Below are 19,071 nucleotides of genomic sequence, written 5' to 3'. Positions count from 1 at the left end.
GGTTTGGAAAGCCAGAGCCTGTTTGGAAACAGGTTTGAGAATTTCTGCTGCACTGCTTCGATTTGAGCAGACTGAGCAAGGCCAAACGATGGAAACAGTGTTGTGGCAGTGATTTTGACTTTTCTTAAACTACCTTGTAGTCTTTATTTTGCTCTTCCTAAGCAAGAAAGAGTCTGATCCAAAGCAGGTAAGAAGTAATACATGCAGTATGATGTCAAATAGCATTATTAATTCACCTTCTTAACCTGTAGTCTTGAAAGTCTCTCTCCCTCCCTCCCATCAGCAGCCCCTCCTCTGACTTTTCCTCCATCAGTAATGATGACAATTAGCTCTTCCATCAACAACATATACTGAAATATAATCCAGTTTATTTCCCCAAAGGGCATGCAAAAACCTTAGATGAGAGAGTGCCTAATCCCACACAGAAACCCTCCTGCTTGTGGGTGGTGCTGCATAGTATTTGCTTTTGTGTCCAATAATCATTGACAAAGTGAGGGAACATGGCTATGCTGGAGGTTTATAGCACCCGTACTGATGGGGGAAGATCTGTTCCATGCCAAGGAACAGAAAAGGGCTCTTTATCACAGACAGGTAAAAAATTCTGACACTAACAGAGGTATGGCACTAAGAGAGCAGAAGCCCTGCTGTTGCTTTTTGGCTGGGCTTGTCTGTAAATGACAATTCTGAGCAAGGTGTTGGATGATCACAGTGAATACTCTCCTAGTCCTTGTGACATGCAGGGAGGAAAACCAAGGCCTAGGAGTGGCTGCTGAGGAAGATACAACCCAGGAGAAAGTCAAGCAGTAATTATTAACTCTCTACACAGGCTGTTCTGTAGCTGTGAAAAACGGGCCTCCTCTAGGTGACATAAAAGGTGAAGAATCTTCCTGTGTCTCATGAGCAGAGAAACATTTTCCTGGCAGCTGGAGCCAGGCTCCCAAAACTACAGCCAAAATAGATTGCTCTGTGCTCAGCTCACCTACCATGAATAAGTACTTAATTCATACATCATCCAGTGCAGTATCTCTTTGAAGAATCGGGTGTTTTGGTGGCAAGCCCCCCAAGGTTAACGCAGTCCTTGCAGTGCAACAGAGTTGCCTTCACAACTGCAGATCTTACACCTTCTATCCTGGTTTCTCAAAGGAAATTTCACATCGTTATTTCCTTCACATTTTCCATGTTGTTGTTTTACATCTTCTCTTTGGGAAGTCAGACACATCAAAATGAGCATCCATGGGACGGGGTGATGGGGGGACCCGGACCTTTCATCTGGGAGTCTTACAAACTGGTTGATTGTGGGAGCTATCACAGATTTGCTTTAAACAGCCCTAAGCATTGCTTCAACTTATTTTTCTTTTTCACCTACTACCTCTAAAAAGACTATTTTTTGGAATCAAAAGAGGTTTTATGTTTGTAACATGGTTTGATGAGACAAAACCCAGAACATCTGAGTGAAGAGAGCTCTAAAGAGGGCTCATCAGTAAATGAACACCATGGAACCACTTGATTGTCTAAAAGTAGCGTTAATATTAGATACTAAAAGCTAGTACATAAGTGCCATGTGCCAGTCCCCTGTGGTAATACCTGCAGGAGGTGCAGGAGGCCAGTGATACTCCAGCTGGGTGTTTGCTGGGGATGATCTTAGGGCCTGAATGGAAGATGAGGGTCTGAGGCTCACAGAAGGAGGCAGCTTGGCCTGCCACTGTGTACATGCTATTTAACACAAGGGAAATAAACTGTTAACTCCCTGAAGTTTGGTAGGTTTCCTGCTGGTTTAGTTGTAAAACCCCCTTTCCCTCTTTGTTTTCAACCCTATTAGCCAAGCAGCATAACAAGAGCCCAGAGAAGAAATTTTATTGATTCTTCTGCCCACCTCCACTCCTCAACACCATAAATTCAAAAGAGATCCTCAGGTGACAGAAACTTCTCTTAACTGTTGCTTGCTGGCTTCCTGAAGGGAACACAATCCTCCAAAATGCAAGTGCACTCACGATGCAGTTCATTACACCCTGACACAGCAGCTGAACCTTGGCAGCAAGAGAGAAACCTGCCTAGAAGGGGCAAGAAGCAGGCTCTCACTCAGGCTCTTACTTTCAGCTCTGCAGAGCCACTCTTTAAGCAAAACACGCAGATCTTCTGCTTTAAAATAAAGGCCAAAATGTTTGCAATACTGAAAAAAAACCCCAGTTCATTCAAAGAAGGGGGCTCTGGAAAGAGTTTGAGTGAAATGGTCAACTTTGCAGGTTTATGGCCCATTCTGTACATGCTTCTTGCTAAACATAATTTATCATTTCTCTTACATTTCATGAAAAACCAAAAAAATCTTATGATGCAGAAAACATTCAGAAACATCAAACAGTAACAGTCCAGCAAGTGGTCCATCTCTAAATATATAGCCTATTATAGTTACATCCTGTAGTCTACCGATACACTGTTTTACACTGAATATGTCTTTCAGCTAGAAATAATTTTTGTCATCTCAGCAATTCAGTAACAATAGTATAGGCAGTAATAGAAGGTTATTATCATGTTTATTCTGGTTTTTTTAGGCACATTAAATCTTTATAAACACCTATGGCTGGAATTGTTTTTTTCCACTCTATAATAAGGACAGTAAAAATAGAATATGCTTTGTGCACCTGCAAATGTCTGGAAATGTCTGGTTTATAAATTTTAAAAGTTATTTACTCTTGGACAATCTGACAATCCAACCTCACCACTTCTCATCATACATCCTTTTTGACACTATAAAGCCTCATGTTTTTGAAGAGAGAGTAAATTATCCTAGAAACACTGCTCAGAATGCATCAGCATGTCTCAGATTCTAACTTTTACGGAATTATCCTGGCTGTGAAGACTCAAATGCTTCAATACATCACCTGAAGGTTTGGATGCATACAAACCAAGACCAGATACTTCAGCAACCAAAGAGAGGACTTGCTACAAATCTCAACCCCTACCCGCAGATTCTTATTCAAGGTATAAAACAGCTGAACTTCTTGATATTCAAAAAGATGAACATGTAAAGGAATGAAAATTCTCAAATTTCTTACCACTTAATTTCACAGTGTTCCACACATTTTTTAAAACGTCTTTCATCTACCTATGCATTATTAATTTTAACTACTATATTGTGTCATGCAGGTCTATAAAGGTAAAGCTAAAGCTGCTAAACCCTGGTCTTTTGAGATTACTAGATCACAAGGCAAAAAGCATTTTAGTCACACCGTACTTCCTAAGCACGATCGGTATTTATGAACCGTCACTGCGCCTTGCGTTTGCTGGAGCACCAAGGTGAAACGGCAAGTCAGCAGATGCCCTCGCTGTGCCCTGGGAAGGGAGGGAAGGGCGGGCTCCGGGTGCCACCAGCTGGGCAGCAGGGAGCCTGAGCTGTCCCCTGGCCTGCAGTGACACCTGGCGGCACACGGGGAGAAGAGGGGAGGGCGAGGTCCCCCCGCGGGGGTGAGGGGGCCTCCGGGGCTCCTCTGCAGAGCCACTCAGAGACCGGGGCCAGTTGTAGGCTACAAGGGAACATTTCCAGCGAATCGTCTGCAAAATGCCACAAGACTGTTTCAGAAGGACAGTACTAGTTTCACCATTAATGTAGCCCTTTTTTTTTTTTGAATTTGTGTGGGTGCACAACAGATCTAACAAGGGCAGTGTCTGAATTCTGTCCTACGTAATAACATAATTTCAATAAAATGAGGTTTTTTCAATTAAAAAAAATTGTATTTGTCAGACTGAAAGCTTGACACTGAAGAGCATGTGCAGAGAGGCCAGCTACTACAACACCTGCAGCAGCCACTGCTGCAATAGCCCAAAGGCAATATATCATGTCAAAGATCTGGTGGGCAGGTGTCTAAAATCACTACCCCAAACCCCACAATTCCAAAATGGGGGAAATTGGGCAAAGAATCCTCTGCACGAGTCAGCTGGTGATCACATTCAGTATGCCCCTCCTTCCCAGCATGCCACAGCATTCTCCCAGTATCCCTGACAAAACAATTTTTAGTCAGTACTGACTAGTTCTTTGATGGCTTAGTACATTTTGGGGTGGTTTTTTGCCATCCCATTGACTTAAATAGAAGCTATTAATAGAAGTAAAAGAACCCATCAGCACCTATCCAGAAATGAGTGCTCTGGGGAAAAGGGACTAGAGAGCCACCTTCCTTGAGAGGCCTGTACCATGCTGAACCTTCCCTGCTTCACTTTCAGCTCTGTAGAATTAACATTTCTTTTCCACTTCTGAGAGCCTAAAGTTCTCCTCAAAAATTTATAAATGGATGTATTCTTTGAATCTATCTGGCTTGAAGAACATTAGTCAATGTCACAGCAAAAATATTCATCGCAGGAAGCTTCCAGAACATGCCACCCATCATCTTCCACCATTACCAAAAAAGGGAGCATTCATGAAGTACATTTGGCCCTCTTCAGACATTCTTGGGCCTATCCTGCCAGCTAGCGTACTGGGAAAACAAATGGCAATTATGTCCAGAAGAAAACAAGATGCAGGGGCTATACAACTGACACTAGTATATACGAGGGACGTGAGATGACAAATTGAGCCCTGCACTTGATGTGCAAAGCAAGAGCTCCTTATCACCCCTTCACTTAACACCTACAAAGGGATGTATGACCATGTCCACCATTCGGTTCTCACCAGTTCTCACTTTGCTCTCCACCCTCGTTCACTAGTTTTTGATGAGAGGGCTGTTGCTGTCACACAAAAATAAACTTGGCCAAGATTTGGTCAAGCTCTGACTCAACTATCTGAATAAGTCACAGTCCTGAACCGAATACGCCAGGTCCTGGAGTGAGCTCCCACAAAACACCATATCAGGCTTCTCAGAGCCATACCCAGTCTGAGCTTTGCTGAATTGCTGCTGCGGCACCATTTCAGCACATCTCTCTGCGGACAGCCAAATATTCCCACATGGTACAGCAAGGCAACTTCTCTTTTCCTTTATACAAAGAACTTCTGCTGTACTCTTCCACCAAAAGAAAGGAAGCTGAAGGATAAGTATCCATTAACTTGATAGCATGTTTCTTACCAAGAAACAGAATAAAGGCAAAATAAAAGCTCTGTGTAGACAGGTACAGTTTTTAGTGAAAAATAGGCACTATATGTGACTTAAGTATCTTGTACCCCATCCTGCCTTCCGAGTTCAAGATACAAGTCAATTATGTGAATTGTTTTCATACCTAAAGGCTGCAAACTTGGCCTCTAAAAAGCCTCTGCTTTGGAGCTTTTGTCATACTTTGAGAGCCACTGCCCTAAAGGGCCACAACGTGGCCTTTTTCAAAGAGGTGTTAAGTTTTAATCTCAAGAATATATCACAATTAGATAATTTCAGTTATTTAAATGATAACTTCAACTTTTTTATCAGGGTTAAGTGAGTTGCAAAAGTTGATTTATTTTTCTTTCCTCTTTAGCTTTTCTTGGACAACAGCAATTCAGGGAATTATTTGTTTTTGCTGCCCATGTACAAGCAGCAAAGCCAATAATTACTTCTTTTACATAGGTTAGTATGCTTTGCAGTGTTCAAGCACAAACTAACTTTAACATGGATTTCAAAATGAAAACATCAGAAATATAAAGCAAGACAGAGAACAGGCCATAAAACAAGAAACGAAATACTGCCAGATTAATTTATTACGTTTATTTCTATTCCCTTGTAGCTCCCAGAAATGTTCAGTAACAAACTAGTTGTTTTAAAAGGCAAAGACAACATGACAAATATAACACTGAGTACATGATAAACCTCATTAACTTGTGTATAAAACACATTTTAGAACATAGTGAATACACCTTCTCATTGTGTAATTACCTTTCACAATAATAGTTAAATTAATTTCACGTAGAACAAAGCAGAAAACTTTTGCATGCCATCTCCTCCCGAATATTCAAATGAATAGTTTTTATCATCTTATTCTGTTTATATAAGAAGGCCTTCTAAGGAAGCCAAGTAAACTGTCTATGACCAGCATTTCAGTTAAATCAGCTTTCACTCTCTTGTTTCAAGAGTCCTCTGTAGGGCATATTTCCACTTTAACCTAAAAGCTGAATGCTTCATTATTTAATGATTTTTAAAGGTTTTTTTAGCACTCCCAGCATCTGATACATGCTGTATTCTTTCAGTTTAAAGCATAATGAATAATTGTAAGCAGAAACAGAACCTCCCACATCTCCACTCTTGGGAGGAGTAAGCTGCACCAGAAGTTTATTTCCATCTACTGCACTCCCTGGACAAATTAAAATCCTCATGATCTCCACAGCAGCTGCCAGTGAGGTTTAACATTACTGGAACAATAATGTGAACAGACATGGAAGTTGACGGGCATGTGGTTATCTCCTATCAGCTATCGCAACTTGAGCAGGAATTCTGTGACCCACTATCAAACAACTTTTATACTCCTTTATTACATTTGCCATGTTCCTCTCCAGGGGTTGCCTGTTACACTGAAAATGAGTGTAACAGACAACTGGCTTCTAAATATGAGATGCTCATGTAGAAAAAATAAACCCAAAGCATTAGAAAACTTTAAGTAACATCTCTCTTTTAGAATAAATCGTGGCAGGCATTAAATTCCAACTGCAAAAGAATTATAGTCCTTCCCAAGATCCAAGATTTCTATAATTGCTTCTAAGCACCATTAAAAATACCAGCCAGGACATTACCCCCTTACTTTCTTACCCCAGTCTCACTATCCTTCTTAAAAGAAATAAATCTATAGTTTTTTCAGAGTAAGCCCTTAAAAAAAAAAAAAAGACTACAGAAGTTTCTTTTCCTTTTTCTTTTCTAAATGGACAACAAAAGCCATGCTTGCAAAACTTTTACTATTTAAGATAATACCTATTTGATATTTCATTTCAGATGTCAACTTCCAAAACACAGATTTCAAGTTGCTGTAGATTTAATAGTGTGGATTTTGTCACTGTCCCATTTCAAAACAGCCCTGGAAACCTCAATAAGCAGCACAGATTTGTCTGCCAAAAATCACTTGTTTACAGCATTGTCTCTTGGCACATTCTGACTGGAATATTATAATGTCTGTCATCTTCAGTTATGAGAGTCACCACAGGCCAATCCTCCTCCGGGTCATTGGGATAAAGTGTGATGAATTCATCAGTGCTATATTTATAGAGCCGATACACTTGGATGGTATACTGCAGAGCATAAGCAAGAAGAAACATTTCCACCTACATTGCAAAAAAACAAATATATGTGTAAAATTCAACATACTTTTTACAAGATTTTTCTCATAAAACTACAAAAGTAATACCTATCAGATGTAATTTTTCAAAGAAAAAATTATGAAGTGAGAATGCATATACATGAACATCTCTACTTCAGTATCTCAATCATATATCTCTATGATAACATAGAGAGCTTCCACGAAGCTCTTCAGACCCACAGTGGCATAGTAGGATATTAATCCTAAAGAAAGCTACTTTACACAGAGAATTTGAACTTCCCTTCCACCACAAACAAGCAGGAAAGACATTCTCTTGTATCAGTATTCATCCTGTTGGTTCACTAAACCAGGGAAGAGCAGGTTTCAATCAATGATCCTTTCACTCTTAGAGGATACTCTGAACTCTCCAGCCAAATAAAAAGTAAATGGAAAGCCCTTACAACCTGTTGACAGGAGAAGGAATTCAGAGAAAGAAGCTGAAAAAAATATTCTATCTTGTCTACTACAGTGGCAAGCATACCCTGTTCTAAATAACAATTTACAAAGAATATTGCTGAAATAAACAAATCTAGTCAGCACAAAAATAGGTGACATAACTTCTTGAATAAACTGAGCAGCAAAAAAGTCACCAATGAATCACTTAAATTAAGAGTAGCAGCAAACTGTCTCATCTATACTATAGTTGTCAGATTTTTAAAACAATAAACAAAGCATAATACTTCCATGCTTCTACTGTCTATAATTAAGTAGCGAATTTAAGTGCAGCATCCCACTTGCAAAGTATTCAATGGGATTTTTTTTTAAATGGATGTTTCTAAAATCTTTCAGACTATTCAGTTCATTAACTACCGCACTTTGGTTTGGGAGTTTTTTTGTGATACGTGTACCATTTATGCCACGTATAACACAATAATTGTCATTAGCTTATCAGAATTCACCAGGTATATGTGCTACATGTGATCTTCTCTTCATAATTGGAGTATCAGCTTTTATTATGATATTTTTTAAAAAGCTAACAGTTAAGAGATTCATACAAGTGTTCTATTAACAGAAAACCCTATATCCAAAGAATGGTACCTGTCACCTGCCAGACAAAATCCAGTATTTAAAAGGAGGGTCTTTACCAACCCTCACTACAAGCAAGCAGTTCTAATATACTGTTCCCAACAAAAGACCAGACACTACACCACCCCACTTCACCAGCCCAACAAAAGCTGAGTGATTTCTTAAACCACTTGAAACTAAAATGTTCAAAACAGGAAAATAACACTATGAGAACAATTTCTCCTTACTTGTTCAAGGCCTCCAGTGTGACCAATATGATTCAAGTGATTATGCATTAACTGACAAGGGTTGCTAGATGTATCCCGTGCAAACAGTAACCAGGAGAAGACAGGCACTCTCCTTCCATTTTTATCATCGTTGTATAATTCAATTGCAGTATTAAGCATCAAAAACTTCAGTGCTTCATAGAGACTGTATTCCTCCTCTTCATTTTTAAACAATTTATCACAAGCTTCTTGTTTTTCAATGGGATCCTTGATTTCACTTATATTCTTCCACTAAAAAAACCAAACAAACCATCACACAACAAATTAATAGCCCTCACCGTGCAAGAGTTGCAAAAAGCCACTTGTGATTTGTCAGATGCTCAGTACAGGCACTCAGAATTTAATTTACAAAGGGCTTTGTGCCTTTTTAGAAACAAACAAGAATATTTCCACAATTGTAGCCTTATCAAGGTCAGGCTCAGTTAGTCTGATTTTGTTTTCATTGGTCCTTAAGCAAAGTAAAAGGAGGGTATGCTGGAAATTGTTGCAAGATGGCAGAAAAAATCCTGTCATGGGACAATAAGCAGTAAGATAATAGCCCTTTTGTTTCTGTACCATAAATCGTACATAATTCATATTCTTTATATTTCTGTTACTTAGAATACGTATTTTAGTCCAGTCCTCAAACTGCTTGAATGCAGCCTTTAAAATACTCTTAAAAACCTTCATAAAAAGAAAATATGCATTCACAGTAAGACAGGAACAGCTGAAGTTTTTTCAATAGGTTCCAGAGTTCCTAGAGGGAGAAGGCATGGGGCTAGGTAATACAGAATCAGCACTGAAAGGGCACAACCACGTTCCTGTGACGCTAACCTAGAATAAAAGCGTATAAAAATGAACCAAAACCTACTCCTTTGATATTACTTCAGTTTTGTTCTGTATTTTTCTTTCCTTGACCTGTTCTAGATAGCAACAGGATTTATCCATAGTACATATCATTCCTTCAAATAAATACAAGAAATAATAGAGGCAAAAAGTTACTCTGATACATTGATTTCTTCATTGAAACCAGTCTAACAGTTTTCTGCAGAGCTGCTTGCACATTATTTCCAGCATCGGGCTATCGCAAGCAGTGAAAGATCACACATCTCTCACATATCTGAACAGACATTCTTTACTTGACTTTTTTGCAGTATACATACAGAAAAGTGACTTTCACTAGTGAAAGCATCCTTATGCTAAATTCACCACATTCAAAAATCTTTGACATTTTTTTTATTTGTAAATGACCAAGAATAAACAAATACTTTTCCAACCTTTTTCCTTAGAAGTATTAAATATTCTTTAATTTCATCACTTATTTCTCCCATCTTCTTGCCTGGTTTCTGTTTTAGCTGCCACTGCTTGATCCAGTCATACTTGTTCAGCAAGTTTTCAGGAAGCTGGAAGTTGAGAGAAGAAAAGGGAGCTTAAGTCAAAAGTCTGGAAAGGGAAAGCCACTAACTTGCATATTTTACTTTTTTTCTAATATTTTGCACCTTAAAACAATCCCTCATATGTTCCTTTGAACAGATGTCACAGTAAGATGATCGTAACCAAACACAACTGTCTCTTTATATTTTTTGGGTAACAGTCAGAATATTGGTCTATTTTGTAACAAACATGGGTAGAGCCCTTCCCAAATCTTCGTTCGCGAAGCCTAGCCATGATTTACAGATCAACAAAACACCTAAGCACTGGAAAAATTAATCACCAAGTTACTTGTGCCTTTTTTTTTTTTTTAATTAAAACAACCTCCCACCAGGAGACAGATGACAGCGACTGTGTTTCAAAGTGCCCCTAAACCAGCAGAAGAGAAGATGATGTTCGCCACATAATCCAGAAGTCTTGGTGGACTGCAAACTACTTTGCCCAGGACACACAAATTACATTTCCTTTTCAGAGAGCATAATTCAAGCACTCTATGACAGGTTTTTTATTAAAGAAGAAAACAACCTGGGAATTAGTTGATGCATCAGATCATGTTTTAGCCTCAGAACTGCCTGTTTTACTGCTCATGAGCTACACCTGTTAAGAGCTTTTACACTTCTCTTTAAGGACATCCTAGCAATTGCACATCCAGTTTTTTATCCTCATCTATTAACCCCTTTTACCACTAGAACTGGAAGAGCACCTTGCATCTTGCAATGAATTAAATACTTGGCTAGAGCAACACACATGCCATCAGCCATTACCAGCCAGTTTTCATTTTATCAGGATTCCAAATCAGTAATATGTTCTCTTTAATGGCAACCAAATATGTGCCAGATACACACAGATCTTCCCCCTCCAGCCTGGCATCCTATGCTAACAGGACACATAAAACTAAGTAATCAAAAATTACATGCCAGTAACTTCTACAACTAGAAATGTGCATGTAAACACCATTTAAAATTAAAAACAACAAAACACCAAAAAACTGACAAATTTGTACTACCAGCTATATGCTGGCAATACTGTACTTGTCACTACACGCATTTCTCCTACATGCCTTCTGCTTTGATGCATAGTACTTTATCATTTCAGTCAGCTGGGTTTGTAGTTGTGCCTTTTTTAAAAAAATGTTAATTATCGTATGACACATTTTCCTCTATGAACCAGCAAGAAGAAAAAAAGATGACTATCATTAAAAACTGTGAAGTACACCATTTTTAAAAAAAGTTTGCACACTCTTTAATAGAGCACCGCGAAACTATGTTCTTTAATGTGATAATGGTTGTCACCTGAGAAATGTGTTTTTTTATAAAAAGGAAACCATTTCGCAATGTACTTACTGCTACAGTAAAACGTTCATAGAACTATTTTTATCAGTAATTACAAAAACATATCAGGAGATGTTTAATTAACAATGATAGAGACCACAATGAGAAATTTTAAAATGGCCTCTCAAGTTATACAGAAAAATAACGAGAGCAGTGTGATTCTACCTGGACTGCTACACACAGAATCTGCATCAGGCATTCACCATTTACACTCCCAGCAGCATCCTGACAAGTGGAACCTTACTCTTCTGAGGTGGGTCACTCTTGTGTAGGCAGCTTCTCACATGTTTCTTCCATGTTCACCAATACCACCAATTGGCTTTGTCGACACAAGACAAATTCTGCAATATTCTTCTTCTGCTCTTAGGAAGACACCTTGCTTTGCTTGCACATCAGTGCTCCATAAGAACTGTTCTTCATGTCAGGTTGGAGTTGCTCTTAAGCTTATTTTAAGTAACATTTAAGACACAGGTAATTACACACATTCTGAAAAGCCTACAGCATCCAATTTGCTATTCCACTTCCTAGAAAAACCATGTATGGCACACATGATAATTTTGAAAAGCTGGGGATTTCTCAAATGTTAGAATAATTATCTACATTTTTTGTTATTACCAGCTATCTTGTGGAAAATCTCTTACTGCCATATTACATGCAGTAAGAAGAAACCAAGAGAGCAAGATGAAGACAGACAAGTTACGTTACAGTCAGTACTACAGTAACATTTATATACATTATAAATTGGAAACTAAGGGCAGCTGGACTCAATTCCAAGGTGAAAGAATCACTGTGCACAAACAATATCGAACAGTACAACTTCTCAGTTCAAAGGATATTGAAAAGTGAGCATATATGGCATAACAGAGAAATGAGATCATAAAATCACCAAATAGGTTAGAACAAATATTCCTCTACTGGAAGAAGATCAGAGTTTGAGACATACCATAGTCAAATCCTCACTCTGCAGCCAGCTTGGTAACTGGGTAGCTTGGCTTAATGCCTGGAAAAGACTTGCTCTGAAAGCACAATAGTTATCACCTCGTATTCTTCGTATAGATGCAAACTTCTGAGCAACTGCTTCATATCCCTAAAAAACACAAAATCGGAATAATGTGAAAGCATTAATAAAACACTTTAAGGTCACACATTGTAGCATAAAAAATATTGGAATATTAGAATTCACATAACTAATGCTATTTTCAAAAAAAAACATTTGACCCACTACCCATTTTGGAAGTTCAAATGCTTTTATGTCACAAATTATGCTTCGGAAAAAAAACCCACTTCCCTAGTTCTGCTGAAAAACAAACAAGAAACTAAAGAAATCTAAGTAGATAATTGGTTGAGGTATTTGTTTGATGACAGAATATGAACATCATTGAAATATGGGTAGCTAACTCATCTAGGTTTCCAAAACAAACCATACAAACACACACACAAGGCTACATATCATGCTTTCAAGAAGTATCAGAAATAGTTAATGCTACTTACTCAACACATGTCACATGTAGCTTGCTTCTGCCTCAGGGAACATTTGTGTTTACACTGAAATATCTTGACACTGCCTCAGCCCATTTGTTCCCTCCCTGCTGTTCCCATACACACAGTTTTAGCAAAAGCCACAATGTTGAAATGGAACTTCCAAAGCTCAACATGTCTCCCCAGCTCACCTAGCAAGAGCCAATACCCTGTGTTGTCTGTATTTCTTAGTAATCTCTTGAAATTGGCATCTTTTTATTTACTTTTTTTATGTTTACTCATACATATCACTAAATTTTCAAACAACAACAAAACAACTTTGCTTTATTTTCTACTACTCTAGCTCAAGATTAATATAAAAACACTAGTTCAAAACCTGGAAAAAAATATCTCAGGAAAAATTTAAGAAAACCCATGCCTACTCATTAAAGCTCCCCACCTTAAAAATCATGCAATTCATCAACTTTGGTTATTTGTTTTCTGTCCAAAAATTTGGTAATCTGCTCTGCATTTCAACAGTCCACAAAATTAGCATTTCATGACAATAAACAAAATATAAAATTTCAATTGAAAACAGTAAAGAAGAACAGTATTAATCAAATCCCTACACTACCAGCAAGTAGCCTTACTAAAAACACATTTGGAATGGGTACAAAAAGCACCTTCCAGTTATCAGCCACTTCTAAGACCTGACAATGTAAAACACTGCTACTGTATTTCCTGTCTTAAAGATTGATCCCATAGGAAATCACCTAGCAAACATACAAATGAAAAAAAAAGCCTAATGAAATTCAACAAAAATAGAACTGCTACCTTTCTCATCCTTTTTGCTACTGGTGTGTTTCCTCTCCATTCTTTTCTGCAATACTCCATGATGTCCATTTCAGGTGAAACACTTAGTTTATATTCTGTCAAAATAGAATATGTAACATTATACAAAAAACAGAACAAGGCAGAAAGTGTGTCAAATTTCTAAATACACTATCACTTTAAAATAACATTGGTGCCAAACAAAACTGGCAGAACAACCTACAGCTACCTATTAGCACAGGAGGGGAAAAAAACAGCTTGCTCTGAAAATTACACATGAAGAAAAACAATTTTTTTGCCTCCAACAAAACGGAACACTCTGGTCCTCTCTTCTGCAAATACTGTAGAAATTAGCAAAGTACTCTTCATTTTCTTAGCAAGCAGAAAAATATATCACAAAATTTTCTCTCTTCAGAAAGCAGCCAAACTATCAGGGAGAAAGATGACAGATCTTTCTGAATAAGTCAGTGACAACAGCAGAAAGAAGAAATACAGTTTTGTCTTGGAATCCCAACAGCCTTCATTTCAAAACAGATAGCACTGCACTAAGGTTAACAAGGCATCCCAGCAACAGATGCTGCTATGATGACTATTGAACTGATAATTTTCAAGCACAACATTTACTTGTAATACAGGCTGTGACTGCTTTTCCAAGGATTAACATTCTCTTGTCAAGTAACTACATAAACACAGGAATAATATACTAAGAGCAACTAATTTTACATTAAATTGATCTTTTTGTGTCTTAAACTGTACAATGTACTCAGTCATGATAAGTAACTTCTATTGCACACAGACATCTGTGCACAGAAGTCCTTGGAAATGAGGGTGCCAAAACATCACAAATTAGTGCTACAGTGAATTGTAGCACTTCACACAAAGTTCAATTGTACCTGAAGAGTTTGCCTCACGAAGTAGTATTTTCTCTCTCTCTATTTCTTCTGCATCACGATACATGTCCTCCTCACTGCAATAAAAATCAACACATACCTCATGTAACAGCACAAATCTTACACTCTTTTCCAACCTTTTTACAACTCAAGCAAGTACTGCAGTCTTTCTACAATTATTTTTTTAACTCAATTTTCTTTCCATCTTACACATTTTCATAGAACCAACATTAGCTCTCAAGTGAATTTGCAAAAGACACCAGCCAACATGCCTTTTTGCTGCATATGAGTAACACCACCTATGCATGCAACTAAGAACCCATTACTCAACAAAGCCTTGTATCTACACACCACTGGGACTGAGCAACCTGCCCAGTAGTGAGCAGAACACATGACAGAATATGATGAAAAGTAACGAACTATCTGCAGCTGGTTTGAATGTTACTAAGTCAAAGAAGTTCTAACATGATCCAAACTGCAGCATACAGGCTAGTTGAAAGCCAGACAAACATTTGAAGGTATGTTGTCTTAAGAGTCAAATATCTCCATTTGAGCCTATAGACATTCTGAAGCCAAGTTATGACCATAAGGGAGGAAATAGTGGCCTACAAGAATATTGTTTCTATGTATAGCTTAGCATTAACACAAAGAGATCTCACAGCTTGGATGTGAATATTACTGAGAAAAAAATGAGGTCCATGCAATGTTCAAAAAACTGACTGCAAATTGCACATTCAAAACCATGAATCTTTAAACATGATTCTGAGTGTCATTTATCATATAATTACATCTAGCAAATAAACTTGCAAAAAATAATCAAAGTCTCGCAGTTAAAATCCTTCAAAAAAACATACACCACCAAACATATTAGTATCATTTAGGTTTATCACTAAAAAAAACTTACACTGAAAGTCTGTATTTTGAAGAAAGTACATGTGCAGAAAAAGCTATCAGGTTTTTATTTATTGCCCACCACTACTAGTAGCTTCTACTCTACTACTCAAAAACCCCAAATATAGTGTGCTTGTAAAAGACCAGGAAGAAATTAAGGCAGTGACCCTGCCCCATCCCCTTACACCACTAAGAGAGGAAGACTGCAAGGAAGGGTTTAATGCAGAAAGCTGGTAATTAGATTACTTTCATTAAACTTGAAAGTATACACTACTAAATGATGGCACTGTATTTCTGTTTCTTTATATCCAAACCAGCTTACTCAAATCATTTGCATATATTTCCCATGAGAAGGAAAAAACCGTTTAGTATAAAGACCAATATAGGTTAATAGCAGGAAACTCATCTACTATGCTGTCATATCAAACCACAGTTTAATTTTTACTCAAGTGCTCAAGTAACTGCTTGAAATCTCTTCTGTAACAATACTAAATAATTATTAATTAAAAGAGAAACAATAAATATAGGAGATACTAAACACACTACTCCACAGTTATTCCGTTAGATGGAGAAAGAAGCCACTAATAAACTACAAAAATAAAAATTTATCTAAAGGGTGAAAGTGGCCTTCAAATTTTAAGATGTGACATTTAGACCTATCTCACTAAACCATTAACTAATTTTGCCAAAAAATTTACCTTCATGAACTGAGAGGACCCCTTCCTTTCTACAGAAAAACTGTTAATATACTAAAAAAAATCCTCACCTTTCCTCAGGTGACTCCACTGCTGAACAGTTGCTAGATGCAGGCAGATACAGTTCACAGTTTCTAGCTTCATCCTGATCTGTCACAAGTGATTTAATAATTTCTGTCTTCTCATGTCTCCCACTACTTCTGTATACATAGTCTTTACTTATTTCTGATGTAGTTTGCTCTTTCTGGTCTGTAGCCACATTTGCTGAACCAAGTTCCTCAGAAGCAACACCAACTTCCTTTTTATGCTTCATCAGCTGTGTGGGAACACTCTGCTCTGCAGCTGCAGAAAGGCCGGTTGGTTCTGTCATCCACCCTTGAAAATTATCCTGTCTTTGAAGAATGGAGAAATATATGAAGAGTATCTCTCACAGAAGAACAAAAGCACATGTTTTAAGAAAACGACAATATTTTAATAGTAATTCCAATGAGTAATTCTAAGGATTCAGAGCCTACACAAATTTTTCAAAACCAACAACTAAATTCAGAACAGTTCAGTAAAATAAGACAGCTCCCAAGCTATTTTCAAACTCGTCATACTGGCAAGTCAATTCTGCTTATTACCAAGACTAAGCTGTGCCAGCTTCTCAAACACAACCCGCACTAGAATTAGTGCACTGACTAAACACCTGCTACTCTCAAAGTGAATTATCACCTAAAAACCTGAGGATTAAAAGAAATCCCAATGAAACAAGTTTCAATCCTGCAAAACAAGGACTTTTACAAGTGCACCTGGTGCAATGTGAAACTTCCACTGCATCAGGATTATGCTTAGTGCAAAAGTTTCCAATCTTTATGCCTTCCAATATGATGCCCAAGGTATTAAGACAGGATTTCTACAACCCATTCTAGCAAGCTCTCCAAGGGTTTTGGATGTGATCATATAGCACATTTTTAGAGATATTTACCTTAAACTGACACATAACCCTCCCCAAAAGTTACGGGTTGCTTTGCAGTTGCTACATTCATCTTCTACACACTTCATTGCTACCTCAGCTGGTCACCTCCGAACTCAGAATCTTAATATCCACTCTATACACCTTAAAACTGAACAACATATTTCTATCTCCAGGTTAAAGCTGCCCATCTGCAACAAACCTTTGTTTACAGATGTTACTGCCCTTTGGCACACAAGCCCTGCTGTGTACCAAGCAGTCCCATAGCACAGCTCAGGACTCGAATTCATGGAACAAGAGAATGGCCTGGGTTGGAAGGGACTTTAAATATCACCTAGCTGCAATCCCCCTTCTGTGGGCAGGGCCACCTTCCACTAGACCAAGTTGCTCAGAGCTCCTTCCAATCTGGCCTTGAACACTTCCAGGGATGGGGCATCTACAGCTTCTCTAGACAACCTGTTCTAGTGCCTCACCTCCCCTCTTTTAGTTTGAAATCACTCCTCCTTGTCCTGTCACTACATGCCTTAAAAAGTCTCTCTCCATCTTTTTTGTAGGCTCCCTTCAGCTACTGGAAGGTCGCAATTAGATCACCCCAAATTCTTCTCCAGGCTGACCAAACCCAATTCTCTTAGTCTTCCCTTACAGAAGAGGTGCTCCAGCCCTCTAATCAACTTCTTGGCTCTCCTCTGGACTCGCTCCAACAAGTCCATGTCCTTCCTGCGCTGGGGACCCCACAGCTGAATGCAGCAGAGTAGAGAGGGGCAGCATCACCGCAGCTCGACCCGCTGGCCACGCTGCTTTACACGCAGAGTCGCGCCCCACGTTCCGACTTTTCCCATCCCCGCTCCTCAGGGAAGGACGACCCAGGCTTAGCGCAGCACACGGCTACCTGTGCCCACGCCCGCACAGCCGAAGGGGAGGCCTCACCTTTCCGCCGCGCTCTGTCCTGCCCGGCACCGCTCGGGCCCGACGTGGGAGCGCATCGCTCCGCCCGCCGCCGCCGCCCGGCCCGCCCGCCGCCGCTGGCCGCTCATGCCGGAGGGGCCCCGGGCAGGGCCCGGCAGCGCCAGCCCTGGCCCCCACCCACCCAGCGAGCGCCCGCCCGGCTCCTGCGCGGCTCCGCAGGCGCTTCCGGGGCGCCGGCCGCCGGCATCCTGAGCCCGCGTCATCCCGCCGGAAAGGGCGGCCGCAGCAGCTTGCCTCTCCCCCCTCCCAGCCCCGCCATCCAGCGGCGGAGCGCGGCGGGTCCCGGGATCCAGCGCGGTGCGCGGCGGGTCCCGGGATCCAGCGCGGTGCGCAGGGGCGGTGGCGGAAGGGAAGGTTGTTGCTCCTCGGGCTGCCAGGGGAGTGCAAAATCACCGACCTGAACCCGCGTGAAATAAAAGGAGTTAAATGACAACCCCCAAGGTCGAAGACAACAAATAGGAGAAGGCAGAAATGAGTTACCTTCCGGCTGTCAGATGGTCCGTAGGAAATTACTAGCGAGGAAGCCCAGGTGCTGTTAAGGATGCAGGTGCATGTGGCAACCATCGTAGGGGGCTTGTCAGAGGCTGGAAGTCTCGCGTCCGGGACCAAAAAAAATGCACCACCAAGTTCTCATACGCCTTTATTAAACTCCAGGCAGAAAAGAAACCTACACAGAGAGTATATAAACCTTTCAAAATTACATGTCACTCAAACATGCCCGATAGTACCAAAAAAAAAAAAAATACCCAGAACAGTAAAAAGTCGGAAAGCTGTGCTGTGGTAGAAAAAGTCCACTGCAGTTTGAGCGTTTTCGAGGGTGTTCACCTCGAAATTGGGCCTGAAAATGGAAAAGCATTTGTCTTCTTCCTGAAATTTCCCTCATAAGAATATGCTTTCTCTGAGTATTAGAAGTGGTGTTGAAACAGGTGGCAAATAACTACAAATGTGCTGTCAGTAAAGAAATTTGAATTAACATGTATTTAGAGTATCAAACAGAATTGGGAGAGCATTTTAAAGGTAAGGGTCAGGTAGTAAAACCTAAAAAAATTTATAATGGCAATGATAAGTTAGTTGAAACATCATGAAACTTAATTAATATAAAACTGATGGATGTTT

The 19,071-nt window shown here is 39.5% G+C and overlaps 1 protein-coding gene across 2 annotated transcripts; it reads right to left on the bottom strand.

Moving 5' to 3' along the window:
- Positions 1 to 5,635: 5,635 nt before the first annotated feature.
- On the bottom strand, positions 5,636 to 18,003 carry OTULIN (OTU deubiquitinase with linear linkage specificity). 2 transcript variants are annotated; one of them, XM_027681675.1, is made up of 8 exons: positions 17,917 to 18,003; positions 16,106 to 16,426; positions 14,452 to 14,525; positions 13,562 to 13,656; positions 12,213 to 12,356; positions 9,785 to 9,910; positions 8,490 to 8,759; positions 5,636 to 7,201 (listed from the first exon to the last, which is right to left on the bottom strand). In XM_027681675.1, exons 1-8 carry the CDS (start codon positions 17,970 to 17,972, stop codon positions 7,007 to 7,009), a joined length of 1,281 nt encoding a protein of 426 aa, XP_027537476.1. In that variant the 5' UTR covers positions 17,973 to 18,003; the 3' UTR covers positions 5,636 to 7,006. The 2 variants fall into 2 exon arrangements, with proteins under 2 accessions (XP_027537476.1, XP_027537483.1); XM_027681682.1 differs by having other exon boundaries at positions 16,106 to 16,422.
- Positions 18,004 to 19,071: the final 1,068 nt, after the last annotated feature.

Source organism: Neopelma chrysocephalum, unplaced genomic scaffold (genome assembly GCF_003984885.1).
Source record: "Neopelma chrysocephalum unplaced genomic scaffold, ASM398488v2 Primary Assembly neopelma1_22b, whole genome shotgun sequence".
Taxonomy (NCBI): Eukaryota; Metazoa; Chordata; class Aves; order Passeriformes; family Pipridae; genus Neopelma; species Neopelma chrysocephalum.
Note: the sequence above shows the minus strand (reverse complement) of the source record. Positions and strands in the feature narration are given on the sequence as shown.